The sequence below is a fragment of the Coturnix japonica genome, chromosome 3 (genome assembly GCF_001577835.2).
Source record: "Coturnix japonica isolate 7356 chromosome 3, Coturnix japonica 2.1, whole genome shotgun sequence".
Classification (NCBI taxonomy): domain Eukaryota; kingdom Metazoa; phylum Chordata; class Aves; order Galliformes; family Phasianidae; genus Coturnix; species Coturnix japonica.
The window spans coordinates 99,965,595-99,979,457 of record NC_029518.1 but is presented as its reverse complement, the minus strand read 5'-3'; the positions used below and the strand labels follow the sequence as shown (position 1 = coordinate 99,979,457).

At 43.6% G+C, this 13,863-nt stretch overlaps 1 protein-coding gene across 3 annotated transcripts in view; it reads left to right on the top strand.

The window, feature by feature from the left end:
- CLIC5 (chloride intracellular channel 5) overlaps positions 1-13,265 on the top strand; it is a 66,045-nt gene extending 52,780 nt beyond the window's left edge. For all 3 annotated transcript variants that reach the window (XM_015859912.2, XM_015859913.2, XM_032443561.1), the window contains exons 5-6: positions 2,801-2,982; positions 5,501-13,265. In XM_015859912.2, the coding sequence (XP_015715398.1) occupies positions 2,801-2,982; positions 5,501-5,668 (350 nt within the window). In that variant the 3' untranslated portion in view covers positions 5,669-13,265. The remainder of the gene's footprint in view (positions 1-2,800; positions 2,983-5,500) is intronic.
- The last annotated feature ends 598 nt before the right edge of the window (positions 13,266-13,863 follow it).

Genomic DNA, 13,863 nt, shown 5'->3' with positions numbered 1-13,863 from the left:
TCACTGCAGCTTCAAGACCACGGCTTCACCAAGGGCAGATTGGGCTTGACCAGTGCGATGGCCTTCTATGTCAAAGTGATGACATCGATGGATAAAGGGAGGATGACTGCTGTCATCTATGTGGACTTGTGCAAGGCTTTTAACATGGTCCTGCATCACATCCTTATCTCTAAATGGGAGAGAGATGGACTATTCGGTGGATAAAGAAATGATTGAATGGTTGTAGCCAGAGAGCTGCTGTCAATGGCTCTGTGTGCAGGTGGAGGCCAGAGATGAGCAGTGAACCCAAGGAGTTTGTCTTGGGACTGGTACTCTTCAACTTCTCTTTCTTTTTTTACCATTAATAGATTTTCTTAAATGCCGACCATGTAAGAGAACAAATGGGAGAGATAATTTTTCAAGGTGTTTACCCATGGTCTCAGCCTTCTGTGGTGATCCACTGAAATTATTCATGGAAAGGGAAGCAGTCCAACAGGAAAGCCATACAGATTGCTCTATATTCCATTGGTGGGATTTAATATGGGAGATCTGGTTTGATCACCTTGAAAAGGTTATCAATTCTCTTGACTTTTCAGAATTCCATCATTGCTCAGTTGGAAGAAAAACAGTTCTCCCTTATTCACTTCTCCTCTCTTTCTGGGCTGTTCTGGGAGCTTTACTAACACCACAAGAGTGTTAATTAATCAGGGTTTGAAGTAAGGGTTCAGTTCCTGATGATCAGAATCTGAAATGGTCCCACCTTGTAGTGACTTCAGTGGGACATCTTGGGACCTTATGGGTCCCAGCAGAGCCTGGAGTTAGGTCTCAGACGTGTTGAACCCTGCACATATGCTTATTTCTGGCCTAAAGCAGTTGCATGCAAGCGCCAAGTATGAATTCAGATAGATGTTTTTCCCACTGTCACACACAGGCTCCACTCCAGGCATTGTTTTTGAGACAACCATGACGCACTTTGGTGTATCAGTAAGAAAAGAAAACAACACATCCCTAATAAGTTCCAGAAAAACTTACATAAATGCGTGTCACCTGCTGCTCCTGCCTTTGTAAACACGTGCAGCCGACCCATGGGCTACCACAGGGCAGCTCATGCAGCACTTCCACTGGGCGTATTGCACGGATCCCTCAAAGAGATGCAGGTCTCACTGGGTAAAGGGGATGCTGGAAAATGGTCAGCGTTAAGCCAATTTTCTAAAATCCAAATGAGCAAAATTGGATAAAATCACAGTAATTTGATTCCAATGTCTTTAAGTGAATTCACTGCGAGAGAATATAGCGTGACACTGAGCAAGAGACAGAGAGCTATCCATTCAACAGGTGCGATGGGTCAAACCAAGGAGAGATTGCTAAATCTTCCAAGCGTTGCCACATGGGGTAGCATTGCACAGCAGGCAGTCAGCGCCCTTCGGCAGGAGCCGTGTGGCAGAGCACAGCTGCAGATGATTAAAGGCACCACTGCCGGGATCTGACAGCAGAATGTCAGTGTCAAAATTCAATTTAAATTGATTAAATAAGGGATGGCAACGCTTTTGTTTTATGGATGGCAGCACTTCAGTCGCTTTAGATGCTCTGCTTTCAGAAATAAAATTCTTTCCCTCCCCGCTCCGTTTGCTGGGATGTTTTCAGTTGGATCGCAGTCACTCCTCCAGTCAATCAATTAAGCCAGGATTTGCCACTGTGTCTGAGAGTCAGCCACAACAGAGCTGCTACACTTCCCTGGTGCATGGCCAAGAGGCTTCAGAGGGAGCAAGGCATCAGGTGGCTTAATCTGTCTTCCACCACCGGCACAAGGCTTAACGGATGTCAGGGCTGCAGAGAAGTTGTGTTCTGTGCAGCTCAGCTCCTGCTCTTTCCATGGCCCTGAGCACACCACCCATCCCTGCATGCCAGCAGCACAGCAGGGCCAGCAGAGCTGCAGGTGCCAGAGCTGCCCTGCATGGGATGATCACCTCTGCCCATTGAAGCTCGCACTGTGCTCTGTAAATGCATTTGTCTCCCGAGGCGTTGTAGTGCCACACCATGTGAGCAACCTGGTGCACTGAGCAGCCTCCCTGAAGTTAAATGGCAGTAAGTTACTCAGAGATAAAAGATCTTACAGGATTAGGCCTTAAACGCTGACTCCAGGCCAGATCTGCAGCAGGTATAAATCACTGCAGGTAATTTTCACCAGCTGAAATTCTGGCCCAAAGCCCATGAGTCATGTTGTTATTTTTTCACATTGTAAATTCTCGCTGTTTCTTATTTATATTGCTTTAGCACTGTGGGGCGCTTGTCAGGGGCCAGGACCACATTGTGCTTGTCACCCTTCAGAGATGCAAAAGATCCTTCTTGCCCTGGAGGCTGTGCAGTTCAAATAACATGCAATACAGTCGTCCATTTCTCTGTTTTGTTGCAGTCACATTTTTTTTTTCTACTAACATGCAGGTAAAGTGTAAGAACATAAAGTCTGTGCCCCAGGTTGATGTTTTCAAGTAAAAATTTTGCTCTTTGCTTTGCATCATGTCTAAGAGGAATTTTAAATCTTCAGTTCTTTGAAGCCAGCAGCACTGTGGGACAAGGTCTTTGATAGTTGAAGGCCAAAGACTTATCTCCACTGTGGCACTCCATCTGAGACATATTAGAATGAAAATCTACACTTAAATGAACCTGAAGGAAGAAGAATCTTAAAGGTGGCTGAATATCTCACCTATTTTAAGTAGCTTTGTATTTAGATTTTGTTATATTGCTTTTGTTTAATAGCCCTCAACAGTGAATATTTCTTAAGAATTCTTTCTGTCTGCTTACTCTTTACTTTGTGGCACAGCCCTTGAAAGAGGTTTGGTGAAGGCTCTGAAGAAGCTGGATGACTATCTGAGAACCCCTCTGCCGGAGGAGATCGATGCAAACAGCACTGAAGAGGAGAAGGTGTCCAAACGCAAGTTTCTGGATGGAGATGACCTCACTCTTGCTGACTGCAACCTTCTGCCCAAACTCCATGTTGTCAAGGTAAAAGATACCATGTGATGGACAACGAAGCCTTATTTGATAGGGAACTGCTCTGGTTCAAACATTTTGAGTGTTTGTGCTACATGGTAGGCTAGCACACATGTATTTACCCACTCCCTCTCATGGATAAACAGATGAGTGTTATATGAAATGCACAGAGTGAAGTCCCTTCCATTGCTCCAACGGCCAAGTGTCAAGCCAACAGGTTTTTCAGCAGAAGTATCTTAAGTGCTAAGGAAACAGGATTTGACACACATTCTTCTCAGTGTTTCCTGTAGGTTAACTGAAGCCGTTCTGTATTTAGTGGGAAAATTGTCCCATTAGTAGTCAGTAGCAAAGGCAATGTTAAGATTTGGGTGTCCTTTCTCTTTGCTTTTACACTGCTGCTGGTAAAAGTCATCTTTCATATTAATTACTTCCCATTATTCTTAAGAGAGATGTCAAAACTTCAGTCAGTTCCCACCCACTTGTGACTTAAGAGAGACAGTCTGTCTTTGGGGGCAGTATTTGTTCCAGCTGGTGTTTCACACAGAGAAGTTAACAAATCAATGCCACAGCTGAGGTCCAGGATTTAAGATATACAGTTGTTGCTGGTACAGCACAAATGGTGTGCATCATCTTGACTTCTCAATGTTTCATTTATTTAATTTATCAGATTGCATCTTTCTTTAGAATAAAGCAAGTACCTGGCAGACCTTGGCAAGCAAGAAAACTAGTAATTAAAACCAAGTCTGTGAGCCAAAACATAAAATGAGCCTAGGAGCTGAAGTCACGCATGCAGTAAGATAGATAAAAGTGTTTAAGTCACCAGGTAAGAACTGCAATAACATCCTCACAAGTTTAGCTCTTTCTTTGGCTCATCTTGATTGGTGACTTTGGATTCACACAATGCAAGATCAAATAGTTCCTGTTTCACTGTGACAAAATGAAAGAAGTCAAACGAGAACTGAAATATTTCTCAGACAAGCATAACCACAGGGTATTATCTGAAAAGCATTTTACAGATGTAAGAAAAGGGTGAATTGTTAAGTTTTTCACTTGATGAAAGATGTGTGCTGGAAACTGTGAAAATCTTGACTTGAGTTGCCCAGCAGGTTTTATCTTCCCCATGTGTGTGTGAAACATCATTGAAGGCAAGAATGCTTAATTAAATGCAGTTTAAGACAGGATGAGGTGTTACATTTACCAAGTGGATCCTGGTAATAAAAACAAATCATAGTCATTTCTGTGAACACGACTGTCCTACGAAAGCTGAGATGGAAAACAGCTCTACCATGTGCTTTTAAAATAAAGGGGAACTCTGTGCCACATATGTATGTAATTTATGCTCAGGAACGATTTTATACTGTCAGAAAAATTAGAGATTGGAAGCACTCATCAAATCAGCTAATCCGTCCCTTCCTATCAGCTAGTTCATTCTGTCACCACAGGATTATTCTATATGGTATATTCTTACAGGGAAACTGAAATGTCCCAATCCAGCAAGCTGCTTAACCAACCAGCTAGCTTTAAACACAGATTAGTCCCTTTGACTTCAGTGGGAACATACAGGTGCTTAAAATTAAGTATGCACTTAAATATTTTGCTGAATAAGAGCCTGGACGTTTTTAGAAACTGAGAATTTCCCTTGATGGACAATTTCCGAGTCTAACAAGTTTTGAAATGACCATTTTCTCCCCGCAGTTTATGCTAATATTCCTGTTTCTGATGTCTGCTAAATCATCTTGGTTCCTCAGTCACGGTACCCATACCATGCCCGATCTTTCCTTTGCAAGAACAAGGATACAGCCTTACAACAGCTGTAGGCAGTTATGTCTTCTGACTTTGTTGGCCAAATAAAATATATTACGTAGTTAAAAAAAAAAAAAAAAGTAGTAAATACAGACTGTAATATGTTGAATATGATAGTCAGTATTAAAATACATTATATATTAACTGTTACTAATGCCTTTCCCCTAAATTTATCTATTTTTTTTGTTCAGCTATATGATCTCTTATTTGGGATCTTACTGTTAAGAAGTGATGTGCATAGGACTGGTGGAAAACACCAAAAACAGTAGTAAAATGAATGAAGTTTAAGTGCCTGAAAGTGCACAATTTGGTGATAGTTGCCAGGCAATTGTACTGAAGTGCCCTTAGGCCAGGTACTGCCCTTGCAAGATGTGGGATGACCAATGGGCCTTTTCAAGCTTTTTTATTCTAAGTCCACATGTCTACAAGAATTTAAAAGAATAATAGAATTATGGAACGGTTTGGGTTGGAAGGGACATTTAAAATTATGGGCAGAGACATCTTCCACTGGATCATGTTACTGAAAGCCCTGTCCAACCCAGTACTTCAGATGGTGGAATCCACAGTTCCTCTGGACAACCTGTTCCAGTGTCCAACCACTCATTTGTCTCCTTTGCTATTAATTATACCACGAGAAAGAATAAGGAGCTCTCTGAAATTACATCTGGGGATCTATCACCAACAGGTTCCTCCATATTTTTTTTTCCCTCTTTCTCCTTTGGTTTAGATTGTTGCAAAGAAATACCGCAACTTTGAGTTCCCAACAGAGATGACGGGGCTGTGGCGGTACCTGAAGAATGCGTACGCCAGGGATGAGTTCACTAACACCTGTGCAGCAGACAAGGAAATCGAGCAAGCCTACGCGGATGTGGCCAAGCGGCTCAGCAAGTCCTAACTGACCCCATCAGTGGCTCAGCATCCCTGGCAGATTCCTGTTTTACAGACTCTTCTCCTTGTTGCCTTAAGATATACCTTATCATTATGCTATCTGGTTGGCATCCCTATGACTTCACTTGTTCAAGAGCATTGGTCAGGGACAAACATGCTTCTCCCTGGAGGAAGGAGAAGGCAGCTCTGGTGTAGGGGGTGGAGACCCTTTGAAATCTGAACCTACGATCTGACACAACTAGTATTACTCATAATCAGTATTGGAAATGACTCCACTGTATTAGTTTCTTGTTTTGTGTTGGGGTATATCACCACCTGTTTTCTTTGGTGTTTTAACAGTAGGACGTTAGCTTGAATTTCCATCAAGTCAATTAGGAACACATAGAACTGCTTCTTCTGCTGGTTATTTCAAGGATGCTTTGCTTTCCCTTTGCTATCAAAACCTGTGAGGAAGGAACAAAATTTGTGAGAGAGGCAAAAGGAATGAGTTTGACCCTAGGGGAGTAGCACTCTTAGCAGTTATATTTTTAAACCTCTCTGAATGCATTTTCTGTCCTAGAAGGCCCAAGAGTTTGTAGGACATTTTATTTTTAACTTGGCACAAGAGGGGAAAGCCTAAGCAAATATGTCAGACTTGCAGATGCTCCTTTGCATAAAATTTGCATGATGCTGCTGGACCTCGAGGTGTAAAGCAAAAGAAAGTGGATGGGCAATTGAGCAGGAAGCCCTTGAAGAGCGGTGCTAATGCCAAAATGCCCGTTGGATCTGACAGTTGGGAGAGACAGCAACAATGGGGCAATACACTGAATCAAACCCATAGCCAGAACTGGCACAACCAACCAAACCATGCAGAACATTGTCATCTTGGCTGTGTGGCTGCCAGTTCCTTTCTGCTGTTATCTTGGGAAGCATGGCTAGGCAGGAGCAAGCTGGTGTGTATTCAGTGGGGGAAGCACTTTCCTTGCTTTGGGCTCCAGATAGGTCGCCTTCAGGCAGCCATCATTCTGCCCAGGGAGCAGTGTGCTCTGAGAAGGGGACAGGCTGAGACAGAGAGACCCATTTCCAGCCTGAAAGCTGACGAGCAGGCGAGGAGGAAGCCTGCATGCTGCCTTAGTCCTGCTTCTCCAAGGTTCACCAGTCCAGGTTAAGTGATTCAGGATTGTTTTCTGAAACCAATTATTTCTTTCAATCCGGAACATCTGCCTGACACAATTTGCTTTAAAGTAGTGATTATGTGCACATTGCTTTAGTAAATCCAGAATGACAGCTCTTTTGCATAAAAGTCACATGTATGATGGTGAACATGAAATGTTTCAATCTGGGACTATTTGAAGACAAATGAAAGCTGAGCTCTTGGCTTGTGTGGCTCTCCTTGTACTGAAGGCTGGGCCCTGACTGAGGGGAGCCCGGGGGCAGTGGGCTGAGGCCGGGGGAACCCTGCAGTGAGCTGTCTGCAGCCTGAGAGCCAAGAGATGGATCCACAGCCACCGCTGCATGACAGTGATGAATATCTGATGGGATTTTTCCCCTTTTCACGCTCACCCAGCTGGGAGCAGGACACAGTTAGCTTGTTGTTGACTATTGTTTCGCACGCCGCAGTGATCAGTTTGTTTTGAGCTTTCCAAAACCTCAGAACTGCCAGGCCTTCCCCTGGAAGGAGCTGTGTAAGCAGTGGCTGGACTGGGGGGCAAAGGGCTGCACGAAATCAGCTGGCTCGGAGAGCACTGATAGCAGCCAAGAAAGCCTCAGGAGCTCAGCAGTGTCTGCACAGGCACATGGGGCTCGTTAAAAAAAATCACTTCTTTGTGGGTTTGGAGTTACTTGTGATTTTATTTTACTTTTTAAATTTTAGATTGAGGTGATTATTTTATTTATTTATTTATTCTGATCCTCTCTGTCCTTTCTGCCCGCCTCCCGCTTTTGGTTTGCGCTCAGCACGTTGCTCAGGATGGCATTAGCAGCACCGTGTGATCTCATTTGCTAGGGAGAAGCCTGCTGTGTGTGTGTGATGAACGGCCCCTGGGCTGGATTTTGGCTGGCAGCGCCCCTTGGCCAGGAGCAGCTTTTTGCAGTTGCTGTTGGCCAGGTTTGCACGCAGTTGGTGGCGTAGTGGCACTGATCCTGGAATGAAGGTGCAGAGGCAGATGCAGCTCTTGTTCTGTGCTCGCTGTGGTTAGCTCCTTACGGAAGGCAGTGCCCACCTGCAGCTGAGTGGGGTGAGTGAGGCAGTCGGGCTCTGCCCTGATATTGGCCATCTCTGGACCTTCATTCCTGAATTCCATGCTTCTGAAGTGTTCTACCTGTCTGACTTCGGCTTTGCTAGAACAGGGCCAAATCACCATCATTTGGTCTCAGCATGCCACAAATTGCATCTGCTTTTTAAGAAATGATTTTTAGAAATGGGTGGGCTCATAGCACAAGGAGAATGAGCAAAGAGATTTTTGGTAAGTGTTCTTAAAATCCTTTTTGGATTTGATCAGAAAACTTACAACCCCCAAGCTACTTTCCTTTTAATTAGCAATACGAAATACAAATATTCTAACTTTCTGAGCAACACTGCAAAAATAAATAAAAATCTGAGCAAAATGTTTTAGTAGGTATGAGAAAGAATAAGATGGAAGAAGTGAAACTTGTTTTCCATCAGCTGCAGTGCCCATTCTGGGGGAATCCACATCTTGCTCTGCATCCTAACTGCATTTTGTTCATGGCTCTGTAAGAGGCTGATCCAAGATCATGGACAGGTTCGAGCATTTCCTGACCTTTGGGTTTGCAGGTTCATGCTGTCAGGTCTACCTTCTGCTCACCTTCGTGCTTTTTGGCTTCAGACATAGTGCAGAAGCAGGAAACACTGGAAATCCTACATAGAAAAGTTTGAGTTTGAGTCCTACGTACTGAATTTGAGCTCAGTACTCATGAGTCGGGATCCATCACCATCGAGATTTTAAGGGGCTCCAGACTCTGTTAGGCAGGGTATTTTTGGTGACCTTCCATTGTATTTAGAATTATAAGTAATAAATATTAATCATACAGGATTGAATGTCTGCGTTGGCAAGGCAGCGTTTCTGAAAAGAATCTAAGTGACAAGACAGACATTGCAGATTTACAATAACTTTGTTCATAAATTTTTTGCAAGATGTAAAGAAAGACATAGTGCGGAGGGGGAAGAAGCCAACAATGTGGATTTAATCATCTACATTTCAGAAATGCAGACCAAATGTCTGTAAAGATGTCCATTTCATCCAAACATTTCTTAGATATTTATTTCAAAGCTCCCTGTTCAGTCAATCCAACACTCCATTCATATTGGAACTAATATTGATTTCTCTTCTATTACCAGTGATACGGGAGTGTTAAAGGATCCCCTATACAAGTCACTCTTGTTTTTTGTTAGACTTTCTCAGTTGCCAGGAGGTCATCTTGCAATGCAGGTAAGACTAAAGGAGCATCTGTTTTGGGACTGCCTAAAAGAAAGCTTCCGACAAACATTTTTTTCCACCAGAAAGAATTTTGTAAAGGTATTTCTTTATCAGGAGTGGTGTGGAATATTGAGCTATGGGTTACAAGCTCTACTTCTGTGTTTGCATCAGCTGAAAACCACCACCAGGGAGGAGTTATGGTCTGTATTGCAAAGAAGCTCAACATCTTTGTTTCCTGCCATGTTGTGCAGAGCAGTAATTTTGAGTATGTATTTATTATATTTTGATCTCCAAACAGATTTCCTCATCCCTTGTCTCCATGGAAAGTCAGCTCCAAGTTACCCATAATTATTTTTTCATCCTTCTGTGCCAATCTTGCAGAGTGCTTGTGGATACACACACAGAGAATGGCATTTTAGGGCAACCCATCCACCTGGTGGGATGGCACTCAAAGGCCACCACTTCCAGCAGTGATCCCATCACTGTCCCAGCAGCAAAAGTGAGAAGCAGAGAGAGTCCCCCTTTCTGAACTGATCATGTTTGACTCACCAGCTGAGTTTGGGGTATCGCTAAAATGTAGGTGTTGGAAATCTCACTCATTTAAAACCTTTTGGGCACACCAAAACACACACTTTGTAAAATGAATTGGTGTTTTAAACAGGGGAGTAAACCCAAAGCCCATTGTCCTCCTTCACTTGTATTCTTTTAGGCACCGGGAAGTTTGCAGTTGTTTATTATTCTGCTAGATATATTCTCGAATAGCTTTTCATATTAAGGAATATTTTCCAGTAAGATTTTTGCCTTTCTAATCAATCTTTCATCTCTTCATTAATTCTGATGTCTGCGATGACCAAACGATTCCAGAGGAGGCAGGAAAGCTGGGAGGCTCGTACTTGTTGAGAAGTTGAAGGAGGTAATGATTTTTTAGAGAAAACAGTGTTCAAGGCATTTTTTAACAATCTGTCTTTTCACCTGGGATGCTTAAACCAAAAGTGATGGTCTGTTTAGTCTGGGCTGTGATTTTCAGCCGGGACCTTGAAAAGTCACCATATTCGAGATGGCTTTGCTGAGGGATTTCCCTCAGATACATAGGGATGTTCTCTTTTGGTCACAGAATGTCTCATTTCCTTGGGCAGGACCTTCTGGTCTGTGTTGGTGCTAAAATACCACACTCCACTAACTTTGTACTGGACAGTGAAAATGTGGGTCCTACCACCTCCTCTCCTCTTTTATGTCATGTGCAGGGAAAGAAGAGAGCACTGATCTGTTTTACTCCCCTGTACCACGTCCCAAGCAACACTCCATCCGTAAGGGAGCACAGGGCCCTGTCCAACATTGCTTTCCAAAGCCTGAAGCCCCCCACATCCCTCATCAGGCAATGTTTCAGAGCCTGCAGCAGTCTCGCAGCCTGTTGTTCCCTTCTTGGCCCAAACCATCCCCTTTCACCATCTGTTGGAGAGATGCTAACACTGGCAATATCCCAGAGCATGCACACCAGCTGAGCAGCTCTGAGGGATGCCCCAGGGTTTTGGGGCAGAGCCCCGCTGGCAGTGTGATGCCAAGGCATGTCCTGCTGCATCTCCCACCCACAGGCAGTGAGCTGTCTGCCTCACTCCTATTCCGATATAGATTTATTTTGTCTTAATGTATATATGCATATTGTAAAAACAATCCAAAAACTCCTTAGTGGTTCTCCACATGATGCTGTCAATTCTCACCACAGGGTAGAATTTGTTGGTAGAAATTAAATGAAATTAAATTAAAACAGAAAAGCTTGGCTGCTGCTGATAGGAGCCCTGAGAGCAGCGTGCAGTGTAGAAGCATAGCAGGAGTGAGCAGCCCCCAGTTCCTGGGTTTGCTGATGTTTTGCAGCATCGTTGCAGCCCATTCTGCTGCACTGCTGGTTTTTCCTGGTCTCACTATGTCTATAATCTGAAAATCTTGGGAAATAGCTATGGGCACCACATTGATCTTTTTCTCTCTTTCTTTTCCCCATCAAATCAATCCCTTTAGTTAGGATGTATATGGTAGGTAAGGAGTATTTCCAAACAGCATCTTTCTCAACTTTTTCATTAAGGAATTTTTTAAGAGCTTTGGGGAAATGAGAGGTTATTGCCATCTTTGGGAATAAACTGTAGAATAAAACATATATAGGAGCCTGATTCTGACCAAATTGTTTAAGCAGGGCAGAATACAGTTCATTTTGAAGAGTCTGCTTAGGACTGAGCAAGCAGAGTAATCCATGCTTTGCAGTAGAAACTTCAAGTCTCAGTTCTTCATTGGTTGTTTTGGTGTTTTTTGGGGATTACTGAATGTACAACACTGCTTAGAATCACAGAATCATGGAATATCCCAAGTTGGAAGGGACCTGTAAGGGTCATTGAATCCTCCCAGAAACAGCATCTATTCTATGTATAGGCATTTTATTATGAGGAATGCCCCCTCCCTGGAAGCACTCCAGGCCAGGCTGGATGGGGCTGCGAGCAACCTGGTCAGGAGGGAGGTGTCCCTGCCTACAGCAGGGGGTTGGGACTGGGTGATCTTAAAGGTCCCTTCCAACCAAAGCATTCTATGATTCTATGAATCTATCATGTATTGGCATTATTTCACTGAACAGTTTTGTAAGAGTGTGTTGGGATGGAAGGCAGCACAAAGTGATCTGAGATGGTGCTGAATGGAGCCCTTGGCTTTGTTCCCTGTGCAATGAACACAGGCAGTGCTGTGAGGCAGGAGCTGCCGACCTGCATCCCTTGCTGCCAGAAATGGGACTTTGTCAGCGCTGGGAAATAGGGGTGAAAAAAGCCTGACCCCAACCCTCCTTCCTCATGCAGTGCTGACTGCTTGTGAACGTGGCTGTGTTTTCTGAGCTTGTGAAGCCATTCCCAATAGCTGCTTGCTTTGCTTTCTGGGGAACAGGTCCTCATCTGTGCAAACCCTTACAGCAATCATCCTATCCCCTTTTTTCCCCCCATAAATTTTATTTTTTAAGAGTCCTGCTCTATACTGCCTAGCAAGTTCTGATCCACCAATTGACAGATTTATCTTTCTTGTCTGACTGTTTCCAATTCCAAAGCCTGAAGATCAAAACCAAGTTGCATAGTGAGACCTGAGGGTGAGCAGAAATGCTGTTTTGTTTTTCCTCAGAAACCACTCAGTTCCAAATCCTGACTCATTTAGGGCCCAGTCCTGGTTAGTGAGGGGGGTCTGAGGCTGAAGGAGAGGAAGAGGAGCCCACTGCACATGCTGCTGTCTGTCTGTTGAGGGAGGAGGAACCAGTCTTGGAGTCCTAAGAGGTGTACGGACAAGTTTTCACTCTTGTGTGTGAAATCAGCCTATGCAGGGACATGAGTGGTCCCAAACTGACCCAGAGCTGCTTAAAAATGTCAGTGATATTAGCAGTTGGGATGGAATATTGCCCTCAGGGCACGGCACAGACAAAAATAACTCAAAGTCTGTCCAATTTTTAGCTCTGAGCTCAGACCCATCTTCAGGGCTGGATTTCTTCCACCAAAATGCCACTAGTCTCAGAAACACCTCGTTGTTGTTGGGGTCTGCCAGTCTTCTGGGGGAAAGCAAAATCAGGGGCTCCTAAAGACTGATTCTTAAGTTGGATCTGGCGAGCTTCAAAGTCATCTGTTTGTAAACAACTCTTTGATAGTGACTGGCTGTGGAAAGTGGTTGTGTGAATGTGGGGGTCTCCATCCCTTCATTTTCCACATCCTGAGGGAGAATTTTAGATCAGACTGTACCCTTTGCAGTAGAACTCTACATTTCCTCTCCATATGTACAGCTTCTAGCACGACAGGACTCCGATTAGAGCCTTTGTGTGCTGCTCTAACACTGAGAACATATAATAGGAACAATGTGATTAAAATGTCTTTGCAGTTCGCCTTTAGCATAATGATTGTGTGGCTGTACTGTCACCTGTGAATAAAGTCAATGTCCTTTTTGTATCATAGGGAGTATATTTTATTATTGAAAAAACAGTTTAATTTTTAAGATTAAATTAAAAAGTATCTGCTTATTGTTTCATTTTAAGCCTAAATAAGCAAATATTTCTTTTGTAGCCTTCAAATGGGTATGTGTTAAATGAAGAAATCCACCTTCCTGAATTGGAGCTGTTTATAGTCCGATATTCCGGGAGTGATTAACACTTGGTAATTTGAATAAAAGTGGTTTATTTTCTCATTGGGTTATTCCTGGACTTTTGTTTGAATTGTTAACTGTTGGTTTTATTAACCAGAAATGTTCCCTTGGCTCTAGGAGTGGCTGCAGAGAGAAAGTGTGCCCGTGGCTGTGCTCACCTGTGGGACTTGGATGGAGTAGAAATTAAGGACAGTTTGGTGTAGCTATGCCAGCAGAAGTAGGAGCAGGTATAAGCGTTGGTGCCATATGGGTTGTGCTGCTCTGGGGCAGTATCCAAGCACAGCACAACAGATCTGAGAGCTGATGGGGTTATAGTACAGCTCTGTCAAATAGTGGATGGAGTGAAATGGGCCGTTATTGTTCAGTTTTTCTTATTTTATAGGGCAGGCATCAGGCAGCGAGTCTAAAGCAAACAAGGAGAAATACCTTTTTCAAAGTGCAATTGAGCTTTGGAGCCTTTTACCAGCAGAAGCTTTGCAGAGCAGAATGAACATGGGGTTCAAACAGGGATATGATAACATGAAAAACAGACCATTGAAGTTGTTAAACATGATAGTTAGGGTGAAATCCCCAGGTTAAGATGTTCCTAAATACCTGGGCTGGGACAGAGCCCAGATGGAGCATGTTTTCACTTGCTTTA